The sequence below is a fragment of the Paramisgurnus dabryanus genome, chromosome 17 (assembly GCF_030506205.2).
Source record: "Paramisgurnus dabryanus chromosome 17, PD_genome_1.1, whole genome shotgun sequence".
Taxonomy (NCBI): Eukaryota; Metazoa; Chordata; class Actinopteri; order Cypriniformes; family Cobitidae; genus Paramisgurnus; species Paramisgurnus dabryanus.
In genome coordinates this window covers 33,078,588-33,101,005 of record NC_133353.1, presented here as the reverse complement: position 1 = coordinate 33,101,005, position 22,418 = coordinate 33,078,588, and the positions used below count along the sequence as shown (strand labels likewise).

The window sequence follows — 22,418 nt, the reverse complement described above, 5'->3', positions numbered from 1 at the left end:
CAGGGTCTGCTGTGGACTGCGGGGGAAGATCTGAGGAGTGTAAAGTGTAATTCTGTTGTCACACATCTCCAACTAACTGCCCTCCTGAATCTGATAATCTCACTCTCACAGCCAACAGCAAACACAGAGACCCTGCAAGCATCCTTACTTATGTTTCTTGATAACAGTGTGAGCACAAACAATCATTTGGAGATGACTTTTATGCAGTTTAGTCAATTAGTATCATGACACTTAAAATGTCATCTATCTATAGTAACAAGCGAGTAATCTGTCTGTCACGGATATGGGTATGGTACTCACTACTTCCTCTTGTGTTCCCCTGCACTTTCAATACTGTAGCTGCCGATCTTGATCAAGCCCTCCGCCTTCTCCTCCTGCACAACAACATGGGTTTCAATTTCAGTTTCGGTTCATCCACCTACAGTATATCACTAGATTTTTGATCAAGTTTGTTAACGTTAACAGTAGGGATGCATAACGATTAATCGCGATTAATCTATAGCAGAATAAAAGTTTTTGTCTACATCATATATGTATGTGAACTGTGTATAATAATTATGTATATATAAATATGGACACATGCATGTATAATTTTAAGAAAAAATATATATTTATATATTAATTATTTATATTTATATATAATATAAATTATACATAAATATACAAATGTATATACACATGCAAACATTTCTTAAATATATACCTGCATGTGTGTGTGCATTTATCTATACAAAGTTATTATACACAGTTCATAAACATATATGATGTAAACAAAAACTTTTATTCTGCTATAGATTAATTGCGATTAATCGTTATGCATCCCTAGTTAGCAGTACAGTAAAGACCAAATGGGTCGCTAGTTATTTTACAAAACATTTTCAAGACGTATATAAAGAGTGATAAAGGCCTAGCCAACCATTATTTATTTATCATTATACTTATATACAGTGCCGGCCGGTGACTTCTTATTCCGAGGGCCCTCGATGCGAAGTTCGTCACGACATCTATGTAGCCCATCATGTGTGTGGTTCCTTTTTCAAAATATTTGTTCTGCACGTCGAATGATCCTATGTGCATCACGTGTCTTGTCAAAATAAGTGCCTGCTGCATACACATCTAAAGGGTTTATGATAAAAAAGACGCTCACGTTTGCCAGATACTCGCATAATCTCATGCGTAATCAGAGTTTACTGTTAAGGTAGTGTCTTGCGTGTATTTTGTGAACGTGAGCATCTATTTTATCATAAATGGTTTTGACACGTGTGCAGAAGGCACTTTTGTATTTTTTTAGAAGGCACTTATTCTGACAAAACACATGATGCCCATGGTTCACATGACGCAACAAACACATATTTTGAAAACACGAGGGGCACACATGGCACATATTTTGAATAAGCGCCCCCTCGGATGAGCAGTCACGAGCCGCCACTGCTTATATATGCTTGACACATACTAACCTGTTGACTGGTATACCAATACAGTGTTGGACCTTTTAGGACAAACCAACATCTCTGCCATTTCTGGGTCCTGAAGACACCCATTTCTTTTCTTTTTTTCCAGAGCCAACCATCACAGTCTGGACGGACGAGCTCTCGACAGGACACTCTTCTTCGGCTCATCGCAGTCCGTGTTCCTGAAATATGCGCAAGGGTCAAGGGTAAATATCACAGCGGACATCATTTTTGGATAAAATATGGTCGGCAAGTCAAGTCAAATTTATATAGCGCTTTTTACAATGTTGCATTGTTTCGAAGCAGCTTTACATGAAAGACGAACAGAAGCTACCACAGTAAATGGATAAATTATTCATTATAGGGGCGTTATTGTCCTCATGAATAAATTATAATCTAATAAAATTGCATACAGTATACTTTTACTTTGACTATCAGACACTTAGTCAATTGTTTAATAAATAAGACGTCGTATCAAACTAGAACAGGAGTGTAAAAAGCATAGAGAAATAGTTTTATCATCATTAACTTCACATCCCAGCACCACACACCTTCAAAAGTAAAAGGTGACATCTTTCTTACACATTATTACCAGATGTAATATAAGTCTCAGGATGTGTCTGTGAAGATATTTTTATTATATATAATTTATTATAGCATGTCCAAAATGCCCCTATTTGGATTGGGGTGCTGTTTCATGTCTGTATCTTTAAATGCAAATTAGCAACTGCTCCTCACTTCTTTACCAACAGACAGTGAGCGCTTTTGGTTAAAAGAGATTACTGTGAATACAGTCTGAGACAATTGTATTTTTTGCCACATTTGCGCTACAACGTGCTAACAAACACATTTAGAAAAGCTTTCGGGTAAAATTAACCTGTTGGTCAGTGGCTGTTGGCGGGGCTTTGTTTGTGTGATGTCACATAAACAAGAAAATCAAAACAGCATGTCTACTAACACTGCTTTGGCTTAATAGGGTTGTTGTGTTCACAGACATCTTTAACTCTAAAACCCCATTCACACAGCCCTTTGGTCCCAGAAAAATTCTGTAAATTTTGGCAAAGAGGCTTTTACACGTTCTGTAAATGTTCTGGGATCGCTGCCATAAAGAGGACCTGGTAACATTACCGTAACGTACGAGAAATGCATTCTATGTGAACAAGAGGCAGAAACAATGCCATAAGGGGTGTGCCATAATGAGAACGCATGTGTCATCGCAACCAGAATTTATGGTTCAGCTCTTTTACAAAGAGATTTCAAACATAAAATTCACGTCGAGAAATGAATTAGCTGAAGTTAAGAGAGCTGAACTTTAGAGATGACAGAACAGCGCATCAAACACTCCTTATGATCTCCTTATGAAATCACGGATAACTTCAGAAGCTCTGGAAAAATATGTCACGTGTCTTTTTGGGAACTTTACGGTATAAGTGTGTAAATCCACGCAAAGAAGCTGGAAAATCATCAGCAGTGTGAATGAACCAAAAATCAAACGATCCCGGACGCATTTTCTGTGTATTTTCCGTAATCTGTGTGAAAAGGGCTTAAGATCCGTTAAGATAATTCATGAATGAATAATCCACATCTCACCTTTAGTAGAGGTCTTCTTGTTCTCCTTTTCCTCCTGCAAATAGAGAAAAGTATCAATACTCTGTTTTCAGGATTTACCGAAGATCTGCTGGTGTGTACAGATATGCATCTGTGTTGCTACATTAACATAAAATGCGTTCTCAGCCACAACTCTAGTGTACTAACATAAAGAGCACTAAATAAGCCTACAACCCTAATATATTCAGCTAAGACCCTTGCCTACTAGCACCATGTGGATCCAGGACTCTGGTGACTCAGATGGCAATAACACACTAATGCGTATTTATGAACAATTTATTTGTATGCATTTCTGTGGTCTTACCCGTAATCCGGCCATGTCGGGACTGGAGCTTGTTCTAGCTCTGCTGAGCTCTTCTCTCTGTGGGGATGAAGTTCTCCTGTCTGGTGATAAGGCCACTTGCAAACTGCTCCGACTGCCACGCAGAGAGTCTATAACATTGAAGAGAGATTTACACATCATATTTACTCTAGTCAAGAACAGTCTAGACTAAAATCAAAGCATAAAAATATACTGTAGGGGCGGTTTTCCAGCAGGGGGTTACACCTAGTCCCAGACTAAAATGCATGTTTGAGTTGTCGAAACTGAAAACATCTTTCACTGACATGTATTAAAATATATCAGTACCATTTAAGGGTGTCACAATTTCAAAATTGATTGAAATTAAGTCACAACATTGAACTTTGAATTAAAATATGGATTCGTTGATGTTGCCACGCCCCCATGTGACCTCCTTTACATGGGAAACAAAAAAACAGCAAGTGCCTCTCGCCTTCATCAGAACATAGCGCGCGGCTTCTGTGCCAGGACAAGTCGTTTATCTGAACTGAGATCTGTTTAAGTTTCACAACAATATATTTCAGTTGCTTAAGAGTTATGAAAACAGCATTTAAACATCACTTATTGGGGTGTAGTCTCACAATATCGTCCGATGGTAGTAAAAGGGCATTTTTAAGGTGCCAAGTACTGACAGGAATGTTCATGTACCATATTTTTCCACTGGCAGCACGACTAACATGGCAGGGCATCTCCGGGTTCAAGGTCAGATATTATATTTCTTAAAGTCTAGTCTAAAATGAAAAAAAAAAGGAAAAAAACAAGAATCGAATCGTGACATTAGAATCGAAAATGTAATCGAATCGAGGATTTGGAGAATCGTGACACCCTTAAGGGCTCGTTATAGTCGTGCGTAGGTCCTACGGCGTAGCAGCGACGGCGTAGGTTCAGCGGTGGTTTTCATTTATACTTTTGCATCGTTGTCCGCCTCGTCGTGCAAACACACGTGCGACCGCTGGTGGGCAGTATCCACGCGTGTAACCACAGTAGCAGCGCGACCGTCAGAGAAGAAGAAGCTTGGCAAGTTAACCCACAAACGAAGAAGAAACAGCAACTTGTTGTGTATATTTTGAGAAGACCAGCAATGATGGAAGTAAATAAACAGTGACTTTTGATGCAGTTTGAGTTAAATCACTCCTCAACTTGGCTCATCTTTGTTTTCACCGTCACAAACGGAAATACCTATGACGCAGTATTTTTAAACTGAGGGGAGGGGTTCTGGTGGACCAATCACAGCGCTTGCGTCCCGGGTAGATCTGACGCGCTGTTAAAATTTTTGTGAGGTGCACGTCAGGCTATGCAGAGCTACGCACAGGCTACGGGCGTAGAACCTATGCACGACTATAAATCGCCCTTTAGTACAATTGCTTTATCTAAAGATGCACACCTGTAATGTTTTTGTAAGCCAGTGGTTCTTAGGGGGTGCAAGATGGTGCCAGGGGCCCAAGTTTTATGACATTTTTAAAAATACACTACTGTATATTGTCAGCACTTTTGTGGACAAACATTTGGGGAAATGTCTATTTCATTATTGTAACAGTTATAATTTTTTTCATGACATTTATTATTGTGGTATCATTGGTTAAAGATTCAACTACCCGTTTTAAGACGTCAATATTTTATGCAATGTATTTATTTATCTATTATTATCTTTATTATTATTATACCCTTTTTTTGTGTTGTTTTTTTTTCTCCTGTCCTCTCTTTTGTTTTGCTGGAGGCCATAGGTGGGTGATGTTAGGGAGGGTTTTACTGGGGTATTAACAATGTGGAACGGTTATTTTATAAAATCACTATTACTATGTGTTGTTTGATGTTCCAACCAGAAAAACCATTAAATAAAAATATAAAAAAATAAATAAATTATTCAACTACCCAAAGAGTAAAGCACTGGTGTATTGGGCACTGGACCAGCAGGGGGCCCTGATAAATTTACTTTGTTTAAAATTTTCGTATAATTTTTTTCTTTTATTTCAATAAAATGGCGCTAAATACGGTGAAAAGTGTTTTTAATAAATAACAAATCATTTTTAAACAAAAAACTAATCCTAATGCATTCTATCACTGTTGAGAGCGAGTAAAAAACAAAATGTGCAGTCTCGCGTAACGTACTTAGACATCTCACTCAGTTTATTGTCTTTAATGGCCATTTAATCCAAACTTTGAGGAAACTGGATTTCGATTACATTGTGGAAGAGTTTTCCCGAAGGAAATCAGCTAAGGTAAAACCGACGTATTATATTAAGCTGTTCCTGTCAGCTCTTGGCACCTTAAAAAGCGCTGTTATTAGTGTGTTATATGTCAGGTTTAAATGCTGTTTTCATAAGCAACTGAAATATGTTGAAATACCGTTGTCGAAAAATGTGGTGGGTAGACGTCTGTGCCCAGGGCACATCAAAGTCATAATCCGTCCCTGCACAAAGATACTGTAACAAAGCCAGAACAAAGCATATGTTTGTCACTTCACATGACTCTTACCTGTACCTAACTGGTGGCTTTTTAAAACATTTGTTTGATTTCCATTTGCACTATGATCAGTAGAGAGCGCTGACTTCTCCCGTCTGAAATGATGTGCGCCGTCTGGAACTGATCTATGGTAGATAAACACACACATTTCATAGGTAAATAAAAATAAAACACAAACAATACTGTAAGTGTCCTTTGGGTTGATGATATACATTGTTATAAGCACAATACATCTACACACTGTAGTCTACATTCAGATTCAGTTCACTCATGCTATACAAACAAACCTGAGATAGCAGATGTCCTGCATGTCCTCACTACAGCTCAGAGAAAATAGTTATGAAACAAGAATTGAGTTTATGAAACAGATAGACAGAGAAATGAAAACTTTCAGTTCTTTTATGATGTAAGATAACCACAAAAAATAAAAATAAACAGATGGAAAATAATGAATCAGAAATAACCCTAAGCATCACAGGCTATCTGCCCACATAGAAAATACTATAGTATACTTTTTTAAACCTTAATGTAATATTAAAGTATACTGCGGTTTTCATAAAATTTACATCACATCAATTTACTTTAGTTAATACTACAGAAAGATATAGTATACATTAACAAAGTGTAGTAATTATTACTACAATATACTCCAGTATACTACAATTAACATCAGTTTAGTACAAGAAATACTAAAGTATACTACAGTATTTTTTCATGTGGGTGATATTTTTTTTTCCTTGTTCAGTATTTTTGGATGGATTTGGCCATCCAAGCGAACTTAGTGAAATGGTAAGACTATATGAAGAGTTTGGTTTGTTTCCAAAACGCGATAAACGGCAGTCCTCCTTCTCTGCAGAATGCAATAAATCACAGCGCACCATTCTACGCATTGTAAACAATAATGACAGCGCATTGAATACACACAGAATCCTATAGTTTTCCTCATCTACTTTGTACTTTGTGAACAACAAACAAAGAAAAACAAAATAATGCTTTTGATGGCATTGATAAGTTTTCCGTGGCGGGGAAGAAACGTAAGCCCTCAAAATCGAATAATTTACGTGAGAGGCACTCGGGAGACGGGAAAAATGCCGGCTGTTTGTTCTCACACGACAGCATCAAGCTTCTGTCATGCTAACGCATTGACCCCAGGGGATCTTATAAAAAACTTCCATTATTTTACTCGAAGTCAACAAAAATCGAGCAGGACCAAAACATTTTACAGCTGATCGTGATCGCTGTCAAAAAAAGTTCAGCGACGACGTCCCAAGTATAACAGCAGCAATGGCAGTGTTCTTAATATGACAAAGTAAGTATTTTGATTAATGCAAATTAATGTTTAATCAGTGTACACCACTAGACAACTTAATGAATATAACATAGCAAAGAACTTGTCATAGATTTACTGCATTTTTCAGAAAAAAATTATAAATTTTTATAATAAATCTTTAAAAATCAAATTATGGATTTGAATTTTTAATGTTATTATAATGGTATTATATACATATATTAGGGTTGGGAAAAGATCAATCGCGATTAATCGCATACAAAATAAAAGTTATTTTTTTTGCAAAAATATATGTGTGTGTAATTATTGTGTATATTTAACCACACACATACACATACATATATTCATGTCAGATTTTTTTGTTTATATATCAATTTCTTTTAATTTAAATAAATAAAATTTATAAAAATATAAATAAATATATACACACATGTAAATGTTTCTTAAATACATACATTAATGTGCGTATTTATATGTACATAATAATTACACACAGCACACACTCATATATTATGCCAAAAATCACTTTTATTTTGTATGCGATTAATCGCAATTAATCTTTCCCCAGCCCTAATATATATCTATATAAACTTGTCATAGATTTACTGCATTTTGCAGAAAAAATTATAAATTTTTATAATAAATCTTTAAAAATCGAATTATGTATTTGAATTTTTAATGTTATTATAATGGTATTATATACATATATTAGGGTTGGGAAAAGATCAATCACGATTAATCGCATACAAAATAAAAGTTTTTTTTTTTTGCAAAAATATATGTGTGTGTAATTATTGTGTATATTTAACCACACACACACACACACATACATATTTTCATGTCAGATTTTTTGTTTATATATCAATTTCTTTTAATTTAAATAAATAAAATTTATAAAAATATAAATAAATATATACACACATGTAAATGTTTCTTAAATACATACATTAATGTGCGTATTTATATGTACATAATAATTACACACAGCACACACTCATATATTATGCCAAAAATCACTTTTATTTTGTATGCGATTAATCGCAATAAATCTTTTCCCAGCCCTAATATATATCTATATAAACTTGTCATAGATTTACTGCATTTTGCAGAAAAAATTATAAATTTTTATAATAAATCTTTAAAAATCGAATTATGGATTTGAATTTTTTATGTTATTATAACCTAAAGATGCTATGTGAAAATTTGTAACAGAAAATAGTGGTTTTCATCTTGTCACTTTCTGGGTATAGAAAACACATTTTTATCAAAATTAGATTTTTATATTATTGCACAAATATATGCAACCTAATATAACTTTTTCGATAAAGCTAATTCAGAAACAGCAACATGATGACTAAACTCACCTAAAGGACAGAGAACGCACAGAGGCCGCCACCCTCCCCAAAAGCGAATGTCTGCCTTTCTCTTCCTCTTCCTCCTCCTCTTCCCTCTGAAAGAACAAATGACCTCAGATTAGTGTTGAGGGAAAACCATAGACTATTGCACACTGTCATGTGTGCCTGGAGGTGTTTTATTGTGGCGTAGGTGTGTGTGTTTGTGAATGATGTTGTGGTGTGAATTTGTGCCATGTTTTCTGTTCCTTTTGTCTCTGAGTTCCCAGGGGACACAACTGTCCTCAATCTTCTCTATAGGGACATTCATCCTGAATTTAAACATGATTCATAAATTTTCAGTAGTCATGGGAGTAGCTGGGAAGTGCAAGTTTTTGAATAACGAGGCATTGTAAACTACGAAAGCAATGCGAACCTGTGATAATGGTGACATCATGCACCAGTGTGGTGTGATCGAGTATAACCTAATCAACAATGGTGTATTATGTGTTTATGCTGCTCAAGATACTGAGTTATCTCGTAGATCTGTGTTAACGTGGTTCTTTTTGACAGCGTTGCCGTGTGTATGTGAAATCCTCAAAAAATGAGAAGACAAAACTCTTCAGTCATTATCGTGTAAACATAGCCTTTGTACAAAAGCCGATGTGTATGAATTCTCAATGCATAGCCATGTGGATCAGTCCCTCGGGATAAACAACAGACCAATCATTTTAAAAGCCACATGACTGCTACACATACACAAAACAGATCAAAAGCAAGAAGATCTAGGCAATATGGGATTGTATATGTGTCCATATAATGGAAGTGTTTGAAGTCATAAAAGACAGAAGACCTATAGAGAGCATGAAGTAAATCAATATTGTCATGGCAATGCTCCCAATAAGATTCAATGAAAATCTAAATCTTTTGAAAATGTTTGAGAGAGAAAGTGTGTTGGCTGTGGTGTTACAAAGAGGAAATGTGTGCACTACTCATTAAACAAACACAACCACGTGTGTGGTGTCAACATGTGACTGCAATCGAATCCCTAAAAGAGCTAAAAGTGTACAGTGCTGGCAGCGTCTCATATGAGGCATCTCTAGCCAATTATGGTTAAACATTAATCTTGTCCGAACAAAAATAACCCTGAAGTCCCTGAGCCAGTCAAACTAACTGTAGAAAAAAATGTGTATGTTCAAGAAATATTGTAAAAATGATTAAACTGGCATAATTTTAGGTGAACAGATGAGAAGAGACCATCAGTTATTAAAGGGATAGTTCACCTAAAAATGAATATTCTTTCATCTTTTACTCACTCTTATGTTTTTACTAACCTGTATATATTTAATTTTTTCTGAAGAACACAAATGAAGATATTTTAAAGAAAGTTTGTAACCAAACTGATCAGAGGCCCCATTGACTTCCATGGTAGGATAAAAGACGATTATCCTTTTGAAGTCAATGGGGCCTCTGATCGAAACATTCCCCAAAATATCTTCCTTGGTGTTCATCAGAACATAAAAATGTATGGCAAGGGATGCCATAATTTTAATTTTTAGGAGAACTATCCCTTTAACAGTGTGTCTGCACCAATTTTTTTTAAGGGGGCACAGTGTGCAAAGCTCACAGAAATTTGCGCATACACATACATCAAACGAATTATATTATAGAGCTTTCAGTCTTTTCCATGGCACTTACATTTCTAACATTCTAAACGCCCCTGCCATAGTGCAAAAACCCCCAAAATAAAAGTGTTGACTAACTTTCATTTCAAATACTATTCAATCGGATTAATGACATATTGGCATCATATTTACATCTGAAACGGCATGTGTTCTATTTACGTTTTGTTTAACGACTTGTTTAATTCTGTCATTAATGCATTTTGCACAACAACTGCATTATCCTATGAAATTAATGTAATTTACATCCATAAAGTATATAAACAACGAAAATGCCATAAGCTATAGCCACGTGATTGATTTTAATGTTCAATAATGATTTTAAAAAATATGTTTAGATACAATTATTAGAGGAACGGATTTTTGCATTAAATTTTACCTTATATGTGAACATGTGTGATTCCGCGCCCCCGTGAACTCTGGCGAACTTTGGCGTTGTGCCAAGAAGATGAATCTAGAAATCTCTACTAATAATCAGTGGCGGCGTTTCACGAAAACCTAGGCTATGGTATGGCAAAAATTCTTCGAAGGCCATTCTCAAATAACTAATCTATAAAACCACACATGTGTACATACTCCACCAACCTGTACAAAAGCATCCTACGACTGCACGGATGTACACTACTGACAACAATACGGAAGCAATACAAATGAAACAACAACAATAGAACAATAGAAATCATGATTATTTAAAATGCTTTTCAAATAATTCTTAACTAAGCACAACTCCAGCAACAGATAAACTAAAACAAGATAATATCAAAACAAAACATACTGTGACATCCCTTCACAAATCTTGTCACGACAACCGCCAAAACCACTTATAAACACACAATAAAGACTTTTAAATGATGTGATAGAGCACACATAGTTATCCAACACTAAATAAAATTCTTAGTAAAACAGAGCTAAATGCAAAAACAAGTCTTACCTTTTGTCGTCGTGCAGTTTTTATTCCACAAGTGGCCATATTCAAAAACGCGGGCAAAAAAATAATACAATTCACTTCGGCTGCGTTACAATCCCCAGTGGAAGAGAACATATTTATTTATCCACAGAGCAAATCATTTTACTTCTGGAATAATGTATGCAATATGCAAAGCGCGAGTGTGGGGGAGAACCATGAGTCTGTTTAAATGTTAAAACAAAAAGGATTTTACTTGCGAAAATAAAGATTATAAAAGCAGCGGTCATCATGAGACCTCCTGCAGTGCGAACCCTATAGATTGTGTTCGACTTCAAGCTGCGCTGTAAGAACGACAGGCTGATGACGTCAAAGTACCGCGAGGGTGACTCGAGGAATCATCGGAAGAGTTTGATTTCAAACCGCTGTCGCGGCACGTTGATGTCATCCGCTTGTTGGTTCCAGTGTCATAGCATGAAGTTGAACACACGTGTAAATGATACTTATTAGTGATGTACCAATGTTTAGATATGTTCTACTGAAAATATTTTAAATTATCTTTAATGAGCATCATTATAGCCTGTTGATTTCTGGTGTTTTGTCTGAATGCTAGGGTATGGCAACTGCCATACGCAAACGCCGCCCCTGCTAATAAGGTCGAGCAGCAACAGCTAAGCTCGTGAGCGCGCACAGAGGCTGACGTCTGCGGCTGCGCCGACTGCCGCCAGAATAAAGTAATGTACACGATCAAAACACTATCAAAACTCTGAAAAGTGCACTGTAAAAAACAACCTATAGAATTTACTCAAAAAAATTGTTGTAACAATTTGCACTCACTTTGTTTGAGTAAATTATATCCTATATATTTGATTAAAAAGTACCTAAATTTAATTACTATGATAAAGTAAAAAAAATTAGGTAAGGTCTACCTATTTTTTCATAACTAATTACTTATAAAAAAATGAATAACATTAACCCTATTGGTATTAAGGCACAGATCTATTAAATTATTATTAATAATGATAAGCCATTAAGAAACATTACATATTACTTATTCAGAGAGGGTTGAATAAGAAAATAGTCATGCACAAGATTGCATAAATTGCTTGCTTTATTGACCAAATAACATTCTGTAAACATTTAAAACTAATTATTGGACGTATAATAACCCCAATACATTTCAAGTGAAATACAACATATCATAGTTTTACATAAAGCTTCTTGAAAATATTATTTCATAAAACAAAATAAACCAAGGCTTCATGAGATGTTAAAAAACCATTAAAAGCAAGATTCCTAAATACTGTTCTTCACGTTATCATTAGAAAATTAAAGAAGACAATAATATGAGAGGAAAAACTGATCTCATTTACCTCAGTAGACTAGCATGCTATATCGATACAAACAAACATTTCAACTTCATTTAAAACTTATTAAGTGCAAAAATACAACTTCATATTATGCTATAACTCACAGTACACGTGCATAAAACATTGAACACTAACAAGAAGTACTTACATTCAATTTTAAGTGATTCAACTTCATATACAAGTCTCATATATAACATATGAACTCCGAAATACTTTTTTGAACAGACATTAAAAAGCGAAAGGCAACGTTAAGTATATATCCGTAAATGATAATAATAATAATAATAATAATAATAATAATAAAATGGCTTCATAAATGGATCCCTTCTAAAACAAAACTCAATATATTAACAGATAAATGCAAGAAAACTTTTACAGTAATTATCTAGCATCGACAGCTTTACCGTTGTTTGTTTGTCTGCTCGACGCCCTCCCGTCTGTATCGTACATCAACCGTCCGCTGCTCTCTCTCGTCACGTGGCTTGCTCAAGTTCAACCACTCATATTGAGCAGCTCCGCTGTTCACGAGATTCAGACATGTAAATAATAATAATGGAAGTTAAAATTTTAATCATAAATATGGATATTTATTCGTATTCGCAGGTGCAAGAACTGGGCGATGTTTCATTCAAAGCTAACCTGACTGACATATTCTAACCTATCAATCTGTCAACAACAGAGAAGCACGCAAATGACTAAACTTCTGGTAGATTTTACAGTTAACCAACTTAACATTTCCATTCATGATGATATCAACAAGTTAAATAAAAACTTACCTGTCAACAAACCGCAGTTCTCCCGCCGATATGATATGAAAAAATGGTGACTCGAGTCCCGCCTGGATGTTGATTCATGCGCACTTTGCGGTGCTAAGGCCAATATTTTGGGGTATATGTTACTTATTTTTTTTAGTATTGCAGTTATTACTGTTAAAAATTGGATAGTGAAGGTAGAATATACCCATTATTTTTTATTTTACTTGCTAGCTTATATACTTAATTAAATTATAACTAATTTTCATGGGTTAAATTTAACACCCTCCAGAGTAATTTTTTACAGTGTGACACGGATGCAGCAGAAAATTGATAATTTGGGCATTTTAAACAGATTAAAAGATTAATGGACGCTTTTTTTATTTTTGAGGTTGCTTGCAAAATCCATTTGGCTCAAAAATCCGAGGGGGCATGTGCCCCCTCAGTTTCAATGGGCATGACGCCTCTGTCTGTACCTCAGACTTGGCTCGGCTCTCCTTTCGGTTCAGGAACACTGGAAGCCTCCTTAAAACCAGAGTGACTCCATTTGGATTCTCCTCAAGTTTTTTAACAAGGTTTTCTCTACTCCAGCCAATCTGAAAGTGCATTAACAATTACATTGCATTAAAGGCACAATCTTTGAAAGCCAATGTTGACATTTGAAATCACCTAAACAAAGACGCCCCTACCCCAATAGAATCTGGACCTTCTTTTGATAGACCGATGTTGGTTAGTGCATCTTACTGCTGATTGGCTACAAGTATGTTTCGGCCTGACTCCCTTTTCCAAAGCGTTTCTCAAAAATCGTGCACCCCGCCTTTAACAAATGCATTTACCTACCACTGTTTAAAGGAGTAGTCCACTTTATAGATGGGGCCCATTGATTTACCATAGTATTTTTTTTCCTACTATAAAAAGTCAATGGACCCCATCTTTAAAGTGGACTACTCCTTTAAGTTATTTGTATTTAGCAAACTGTTTGGAAACACTTTAATAGTCCACTTTAGACATTTGTGACCCTGGACCCCAAAAATAAACTTTACATTGATGTATGGTTTGTTAGGATAGGACAATCATTGGCCAGGGTACAACTATTTAAAAATCTGGAATCTTAGGGTGCAAAAAATCTAAATATTGGTAAAATTGTTTTTAACTCTTTCACCGCCATTGACGAGATATCTCGTCAATAAAGAGAAAACGCTTCCCCGCCAATGACGAGATTTTCCGTCTTTCTGCAATACCGCTATTATCCCTATTAGCACTTCCGCAACTTATACAACCCGGAAGTAGCGCCTCTCATGAAAGAGAAAGAACTCCGTGTATGTTTTAAAGATTGCGCTGCATCAGATCTCTATCAAAAGTCCTTCGCAAAAATGGAATTATCTCAGCTTTTTGCTCAAAATTGGGTGTTTTTGAAGAAACCTACCCATGTTTGAGAGGTGATTACAAGAGAACTAATGAAGGTAGGATGAAACGTTTTTTTTTTTTTTTTTTGAAAGCAGAGGGTCTGTTCTTTCATCTGATATAATGTTTGTTTATATATTTAAAGAAGAACATTTTCTGGAAGGCATTAAACTTTTGTGAAAATCATGAAAAATGCTGGCACTGGCTGGCAACTTTTTAAAAAACTGTAATTAACTTTGCCACTTCTTATCAACTACCAATAATTAAAATATTAAACGGGACATTTCACAATACTTTTTAAGATGTCAAATAAATCTTTTGTGTCCCCAGAGTACGTATGTGAAGTTTTAGCTCAAAATATCATATAGATAATTTATTTTTATTATAACATGTTAAAATTGCCACTTTGTAGGTGTGAACAAAAATGTGCAATTTTGGGTGTGTCCTTTAAAATAGTGCAGATTAAGGGGGCTGTATTATCCCCTTCTGACATCACAAGGGGAGCCACATTTCAATGACCTATTTTTTCACATGCTTGTAGAGAATGGTTTACCAAAACTAAGTTACTGGGTTGATCTTTTCCAAATTTTCTAGGTTGATAGCATCACTAGGGACCCAATCATAGCACTTAAACATGGAAAAAGTCAGATTTTCATGTCATGGCCCTTTTAATATAGGACATTGGAAAGCACCATTGACAATCTAATTTAGTGGTCGAAGACATGTGCACCAGCAGGCAGGTTATCAAATGACCAAATGTGTCTGGCTGTGCTAAACACGGGTTCAGTCCTTTTCATTAGTATCCTGTCTAATTTTCTTTCTTACAGCAGTCTTTATGTAAATAACCCGTCATATTAGCAGCATTGTTAACCATAATCAGCACTAAATTGTGGAGACTTACCACTGTCTGACCGTTGACTTGAAGGACCTCATCTCCGGCTAAGATCTTCTCACACACTTCTGTGGGTGACTGCAAAACAGGATTCAAAATGATAGACCACCACCATACAAAAACTGCACAATTACTGTACCAGAAGAGATGGTTTTCATAAAAGCTCTTGGCGAATATCTAAATTTGTTTGTTTCCGTCAAGTTGCACCTTCCACGGATATTTGGCTCTAAGCTGTCATCCTCTACCCACCTTCATGTTGCTCAAAACGTGTGTGATATTTCCACTCATATGACAGGTGGAAGGAAATGTGAGAGGTGATATTATAAACACAAGGAGGGGGGACCACTTTATGAGTTGCAATTTGGCTTGGTTTAAAATAAACAGCATGTGTGAAAAACCAACTTCCCAAGTAGATATAACAATGATTCAAACCTATAATTTTCATCTCGGGGTAACTCCTTTAAACTACTCTAGGAGGACATTTAGGTTAAAGTCTGTTCTGAGAGCCAAGTTTGGCTGGAATATATGCTGTCAATTCATTTACAAGTTAAATAAAAAATGTGGATAATTTCATTTTAGGTTTGCCAATTAAAGGCATAAACCAATATTCACAACAGGTTTTATGCACCCAGTCACATATCATGTTTTAACGCTAGAACAAACACTAAAAGCCTCCCTGAATGAATATATGAAATTACATTAAGACCTTCACCATATGTATTTTAAATTAAGAAGTACTGGTGTACCATTAACCTGTCCTACCTCTGCTGGTGTTCCAGTAACAAAATGATTTCTGGATCCTGTGGTGGTGATCTCAATACCCTATGTGAAAAAAATAACGTGGATATCAAGCCGAGAATGTCTTTGACCGCAGCTAAGCTGCATTTCAATGGATGTGATTTGGGCTTATGTAAGGCAGCTGAGAACCTTTGCTGCTAATTAATCCATAGACATTGCTGGTTTAGTTTAATATTCATGTTAACAGTCAGACCTCCTGCCATTTAGATTAGAGGATAACACAAAGGGAAAGTAATGGTTACAACTGGCCTAATGTTTTCTGCTCCATTAAAGGCACAATATGTAAGATTTTTGCATTAAAGGTCACCTATTATGCCAATTTTTACAAGATGTAATATAAGTCTCAGGTGTGTCTAGAATGTGTCTGTGAAGTTTCAGCTCAAAATACCCTAAAGATCATTTATTATAGCATGTCCAAATACCCCTATTTGGGTGCGAGCAAAAAAGTGCCGTTTACACCTTTAAATGCAAATGAGCTACAGCTCCTCACTCCCTTACTACAAACAGTGAGCGCTTTTTGTTCAAAATTAATCTCTGATTTCTGTAAATACAGACTGGGAGATAAGTATATTTAGCCTTATTAGCGCTACAAAGTGCTAACAAACACATTAAGATAATTTACTTACCCCCATGTCATCCAAAATGTTGGTGTCTTTTTTGTTCAGTCGAGAAGAAATTACGTTTTTTAAAGAAAACATTCCTGGATTTTTCTCAATTTATTGGACCTCAACAGTTTGCCGTTTTAACACAGCTTCAAAAGGCTCTAAATGATCCCAACGAGGCATAATGGTCTTGCAAATAATGAAAAAAAGTTTACCTTTAAACCACAACTTGTCGTCTTGCACTAGCCGTTTAACGGGTCAGCGAAACCTTAATGCGTAAGGACGTCAAAAGGTCACGCATGACACATGCAAAATTATTTCCCCAGTGTTTACAAGTGTGGAGAAAGAGGACCGTTTCAACGTTGTTGTACAGTATGTGGTTATGCATTACGTGAGGTCGTGCTGGCGCGTCACACGGCTGGTGCAAAACGAGAAGTTGTGGTTAAAAAGTGGATATTATTGATTTTTCTTGCCGAAAATGACAATCATTTTGCAAGATCATTATGCCTCAGTTGGGATCATTTAAAGCCCTTTGAAGCTGTGTTGAAACTGCAAACTGTTGAGGTCCAATAAAGTCTATTAAATTGAGAAAAATCCAGGAATGTTTTCCTCAAAAAACTTCTCGACTTTAATATTCATGTTAACATTTTAACATTCAGACCTCCTGCCATTTAGATAACTGTGTCTCACAGATTATAATACACAGGGAAAGGAATGGTTACGACTGGCCCAATGTTTTCTGCTCCATTAAAGGCACAATATGTAAGATTTTTGCATTAAATGTCACCTATTATGCCCATTTTTTCAAAATGTAATATAAGTCTCAGGTGTGTCTAGAATTTGTCTGTAAAGTTTCAGCTCAAAATACCGTAAAGATAATTTATTATAGCATGTGCAAAATACCCCAATTTGGGTGGGAGCAAAAAGTGCCATTTTCACCTTTAAATGCAAATGAGCCACAGCTCCTCACTCCCTTACAACAAACAGCGAGCGCTTTTGGTTAAAAATAAATCTTATTTCTGTAAATACAGTCTGAGATAATAGTATATTTAGCCTCATTGGCGCTACAACGTGCTAACATACACATTAAGAAAAGCTTTTGGGTAAAATTAACCAGTCGGTTGCCACGGACAGGGCTTTGTTTGTGTGATGTCACATTAGAGAATCAAACAAGAGAATCGAAACAGCATGTCTAATAAGACTGCTTTGGTTTAAATGAATAAAAAAAGGAGACTAGGGTGGATTTTTTCATTGGGTTGTTGTGTTCACACACTGCTAACAATGTTTGAATGCTGAAAGCAGTACTTTTGCGATAGATTGATGAGAATTGTGGTTTCTATCACACCACAGAGTGGGTTTACATATTTTTTAACTGTTATAAAATTTTATTTCATTATGCGATGTACATGAGTCCTGTTGGATCCTCTCCTATCGACAGAAGGTAAAGACTATAACTCTCATCGTTTCACGTTTTTTTTACGTCATCATGCTACATCGTTCTTAAGGAATTACTCCACTTTCTTAAAAACAATCCAGATAATTTACTTACCCCCATGTCATCCAAAATGTTGTTCAGTCTAGAAGAATAAAGTTTTTTGAAGAACATTTTTCTCAATTTAATAGACTTTATTGGACAGTTTCAACACAGCTTCAAAGGGCTCTAAATGATCCCAACCGAGGCATAATGGTCTTGCAAAATAATTTTCGGTAAGAAAAAAAATTTGTACCTTTAAACCACAACTTCTGGTCTTGCGCTAGCTGTGAAAAACACCACAGCGAGACCCTATGTAATGCATAAGCACGTCAAAAGGTCATGCATGACATATGTTTTTGTTACGTCACAACGGAGCTGAGTTTTAACTCGCGCAATCTGAGTTTTGCTAGATTTTGCTAAACCCTTATACATGGATTGTTTAAAGCCCTTTGAAGTTGCGTCAAAACTGCAATTTTAAACTGCATTGAAACTGTAAACTGTTGAGGTCCACTAAAGTCCAAAATATGGAGAAAAATCCTGGAATGTTTTCCTCAAAAAAAAAACAAAAAAAACATCAACAATTTGTATGACATGGGAGTGAGTAAATTATTGAGATAAAAAATAATGGAATAATCATTTAATGTTAGTGACATTAAGAATGACAAAAAGTATCGTCTTAAATTACATATTGTGCCTTGTCCTGTAATACCATGACCTGAACAGCATTTATTTTGCGCTGACTCACTTCCTATTAGTATATAAGGAGTCCTATTTGCATGTATAATAATCAATCGTCAGTAATTCATGGAGCAATTTTAAAGCCTGAACCATTCACATTTGTATGCAGGTGCAGCACATCAAAATATAGACCTTATTCATTATCCTAGAAGCCCTCTCTTTGAAACACCAGAGACAAGTCTCTCCAAGCAAGATTTTTTTTTCACTGACAATTATTACTTTAGCTATAAAACATTACTGCTGTGCATCTTGATATAAACCAATGGCAGCTTAAACATGCATTTTAGTCTGGGACTAAAATAAACCCTCTCCTGGAATCCCCCTATCAAGTTTTTTATAGCATAGGTGTTCTAAAATATCTAATACAAAGCGCACTTCTATTTTAAAGTGGTTTGTCCTTTGTTAAAAGACTGACAAACTTTACAATGAGCACTTTTGACATTTGCTAAAAATATCAAATAATCGGTACACTCTTGTGAAAAGATGTGTTAATTTGCACATTGTTTTGTGCTATTTAACATATTATGTGTTGATTTCGTGTTCAAATTAATAAAACGGACAACACAATATATTTTATCCTTAACTAGACACAAAATGTGTTGTTTTAACACAAAAAGTATCCACAAATCCACAATAACATCCACATTGAGTTTGAGTTTAGAGAACTATTTGAATTTTACTGCTGAAAACAACAACAAACAATGAAGTTGGTTAAAAAAGATATAAGTGATAAAATGTTTTACCACTTGGTCTCCTGGTGAGGCAGGGACCAGGTCGACACTCTCCAGCTGTGCCGTATGAGTAAGAAGAGACGATGGACACTGTGTCAAAATCTCATCACACACTGCTGTGAACTGACGACACTAGAGAGAGAGGGAGGGAGAGAGAGAGAGAGAGAGGGAGAGGGAGGGAGTGGTTAAATGAGAAAAAAATCTTCTTCTATGAAGTAGTAAGGTTTGATGATTGAGAAGAAAGCAATATAATTATAATAATGAATATGAGAAAACTATAATGAAAAACTCATCCTCCTGCACATTGGAGGAAACTAAATATTAAAGAGCACCAATTATCCAATTCACGATTTTATATTTCCTTTGGTGTGTAATTGTGTATTAGTACTTATTAATGATATGCAAAAGGTACAAATCCCAAAGTAAACGATGACACTGTTATGATTTCGGTCTTATTGGCTGCTTTGTCTTTGTTTCACTATGTGTTGTGTTTTTGTTTTGACAGCTCCACACGTGCGCGTCTTCCACCGGGTGATCTCATTACCTCTGACTTTTCTCACCTGCGACCCGCACCTGATTCTCATTATTGGCCAATCCGGTTTGATTTAAATTCCCCTCGTTCCCTTTGTTCTTGGCAAGTTCGTCTTTGTATGTTCATGCCCGCTAGCCTGGCTAGTTCTAGTCCTGTCGTGACGAGTTTCTGTGTGTAGTTTTGTCTGGATAGTTTACCGTGCTCTCTGCTGCCTTATCTCTTCAGATTCCCCGCCCCGCTGTCAGTCTCTCCCGAGTGGTGTGTCCCCGCCAAGCCTCTGTTGACACTCTGTCCGTGGATTCTCTGAGCGCCCGTCTACATCAAGCGCTGTCCAGCAGCAGTGCGCTCTGCGCGTAATCCTGCATAAGACTCGGACTCCTGCTGTGCGCTGTCCAGCACATTCTCTGCTGAAGACTCGGACCGCCTCTCTCTCTCTCTCGCTGTGCCCCGCCTGGAACTCTCTCTCGTTGTCCCACCAGGATTCTCTCTATGTGCCCTGTGAGGATTTCATCGAGTGTCTTTTGAAGTGGATGTCCTTCTGTGTTTCCCACTTAGAGTGTTTGCATTTTCTCACATACATTCACACATACATCACATGAAGACATTGACTGTTTATTATCTATACATACCCACTGAAACCGTGTTTCATTAAAACCCTCTGCTCTGGGATTCTTGAGTTGTGTCGTTCGTAACAGGACGAACTTGCCAGGATGGATCCCGCGGAGGTTGATGCTCTCCGGTCGGCACTCGCCCAGCAGGGCTCATGGTTGGGCCAACACTCGGCCCGTCTCACCACCACGACACAGGAGGTCGAGGATTTATCCACTCGCATGACTGACCTTTCCTCTCGCCTTGACCAGGTGCGGCAGAACACCTCGCAAACTAGTCAGCAGCTTGAGACGGAGCCCCATGCCTCAGCCCCACCACCATACGATGGCGATCCTGCCTCCTGTCGAGCGTTTTTATCACAATGTTCCTTGATCTTCGCCCTCCAGCCTCGTCGTTATGCTTCAGAGCGCACCCGGGTTGCATATGTCATTACCCTGCTGACTGGCAAGGCTCGTGAGTGGGCTACAGCTGTGTGGGATGCCGGCGATCCTTGCTGCCGATCCTTTGATGAATTTCGCGAGGAGATGGAGAAGCTATTTGATCGCTCCGTTCGCGGGGACGCCGCTGCGGCTCGGTTGGCACATCTGGTCCAAGGAGAACACTCTGTCACCGAGTACGCCATCAAGTTCAAGACCTTAGCGGCTGCCTGCCACTGGAACGAAGCGGCTCTTCGAGCGCAGTTTGTCGAGGGGTTGACAGACGGGCTTCAGGATGAGATCGCTGTTCACGATCTCCCCCCCACTCTGGATGCCATCATCGATCTTGCTCTTCGGATCGAGGCTCGGAGGGTGCTTCGCAGTCAGCGCCGTTCTCTGCGTCAACGGGTGTTTGTGGATGAGGCTTCCATTTCTTCCTCGGCCCCTGTGTCACCCCCAGCCGAGTCGGAACCCATGCAACTGGGGCGCATGCGCCTGTCACTGAGAGAGAGAGAGAGGCGGTTACAGAATGCCCTCTGCCTCTATTGTGGAAAGCCCGGACATTTCGCCAAGACTTGCCCGTTAAAAGCCGCCGCCCATCAGTGAATACGGGAGTCCTGGTGGGCGCCACTTCTTCAAAACTCTCCCCAGTTTCCAGTACCCAACTCCCCGTCATGTTGTCCTTCGCCGGGCAGGACTATCCATCCACTGCCCTCCTCGACTCTGGCGCGGAGGGCAACTTCATTGATGAAGCGCTGGTTCGCGCCTGGGGTATCCCGGTTGTCCCTCTCCAATCCCCTTTGGATGTCTGGTCCCTAAGAGGGCAGCAGATGGCGCGGATTACACACTGCACTTCTCCTGTGAGTCTCTCTGTGTCTGGTAATCATCGTGAGGAGATTGTGTTGCATATCCTTCATGCCTCTCTATCTCCTATCATTTTAGGGCATGCATGGTTAGTGCAACACAATCCTCACGTTGATTGGCAGCATAGTATTATCTTGTCCTGGTCTCAGTCTTGTCATGTGTCATGTCT

General features: G+C 37.4%; 1 protein-coding gene across 3 annotated transcripts in view; it reads right to left on the bottom strand.

Annotated features, from left to right (window-relative positions):
- Positions 1-22,418, bottom strand: part of cnksr1 (connector enhancer of kinase suppressor of Ras 1) — a 62,907-nt gene that overhangs the window by 5,171 nt on the left and 35,318 nt on the right. The window contains exons 6-16 of one of the 3 annotated variants that reach the window (XM_065288244.2): positions 19,841-19,960; positions 16,248-16,307; positions 15,495-15,563; positions 13,666-13,785; positions 8,515-8,600; positions 6,150-6,179; positions 5,875-5,987; positions 3,364-3,491; positions 3,042-3,075; positions 1,458-1,633; positions 301-374 (exon numbers count right to left, since the gene is read on the bottom strand). In XM_065288244.2, coding sequence (XP_065144316.2) covers positions 301-374; positions 1,458-1,633; positions 3,042-3,075; positions 3,364-3,491; positions 5,875-5,987; positions 6,150-6,179; positions 8,515-8,600; positions 13,666-13,785; positions 15,495-15,563; positions 16,248-16,307; positions 19,841-19,960 — 1,010 coding nt within the window. The remainder of the gene's footprint in view (positions 1-300; positions 375-1,457; positions 1,634-3,041; positions 3,076-3,363; positions 3,492-5,874; positions 5,988-6,149; positions 6,180-8,514; positions 8,601-13,665; positions 13,786-15,494; positions 15,564-16,247; positions 16,308-19,840; positions 19,961-22,418) is intronic. The other 2 variants (XM_065288245.2, XM_065288246.2) reach the window with 2 other exon arrangements.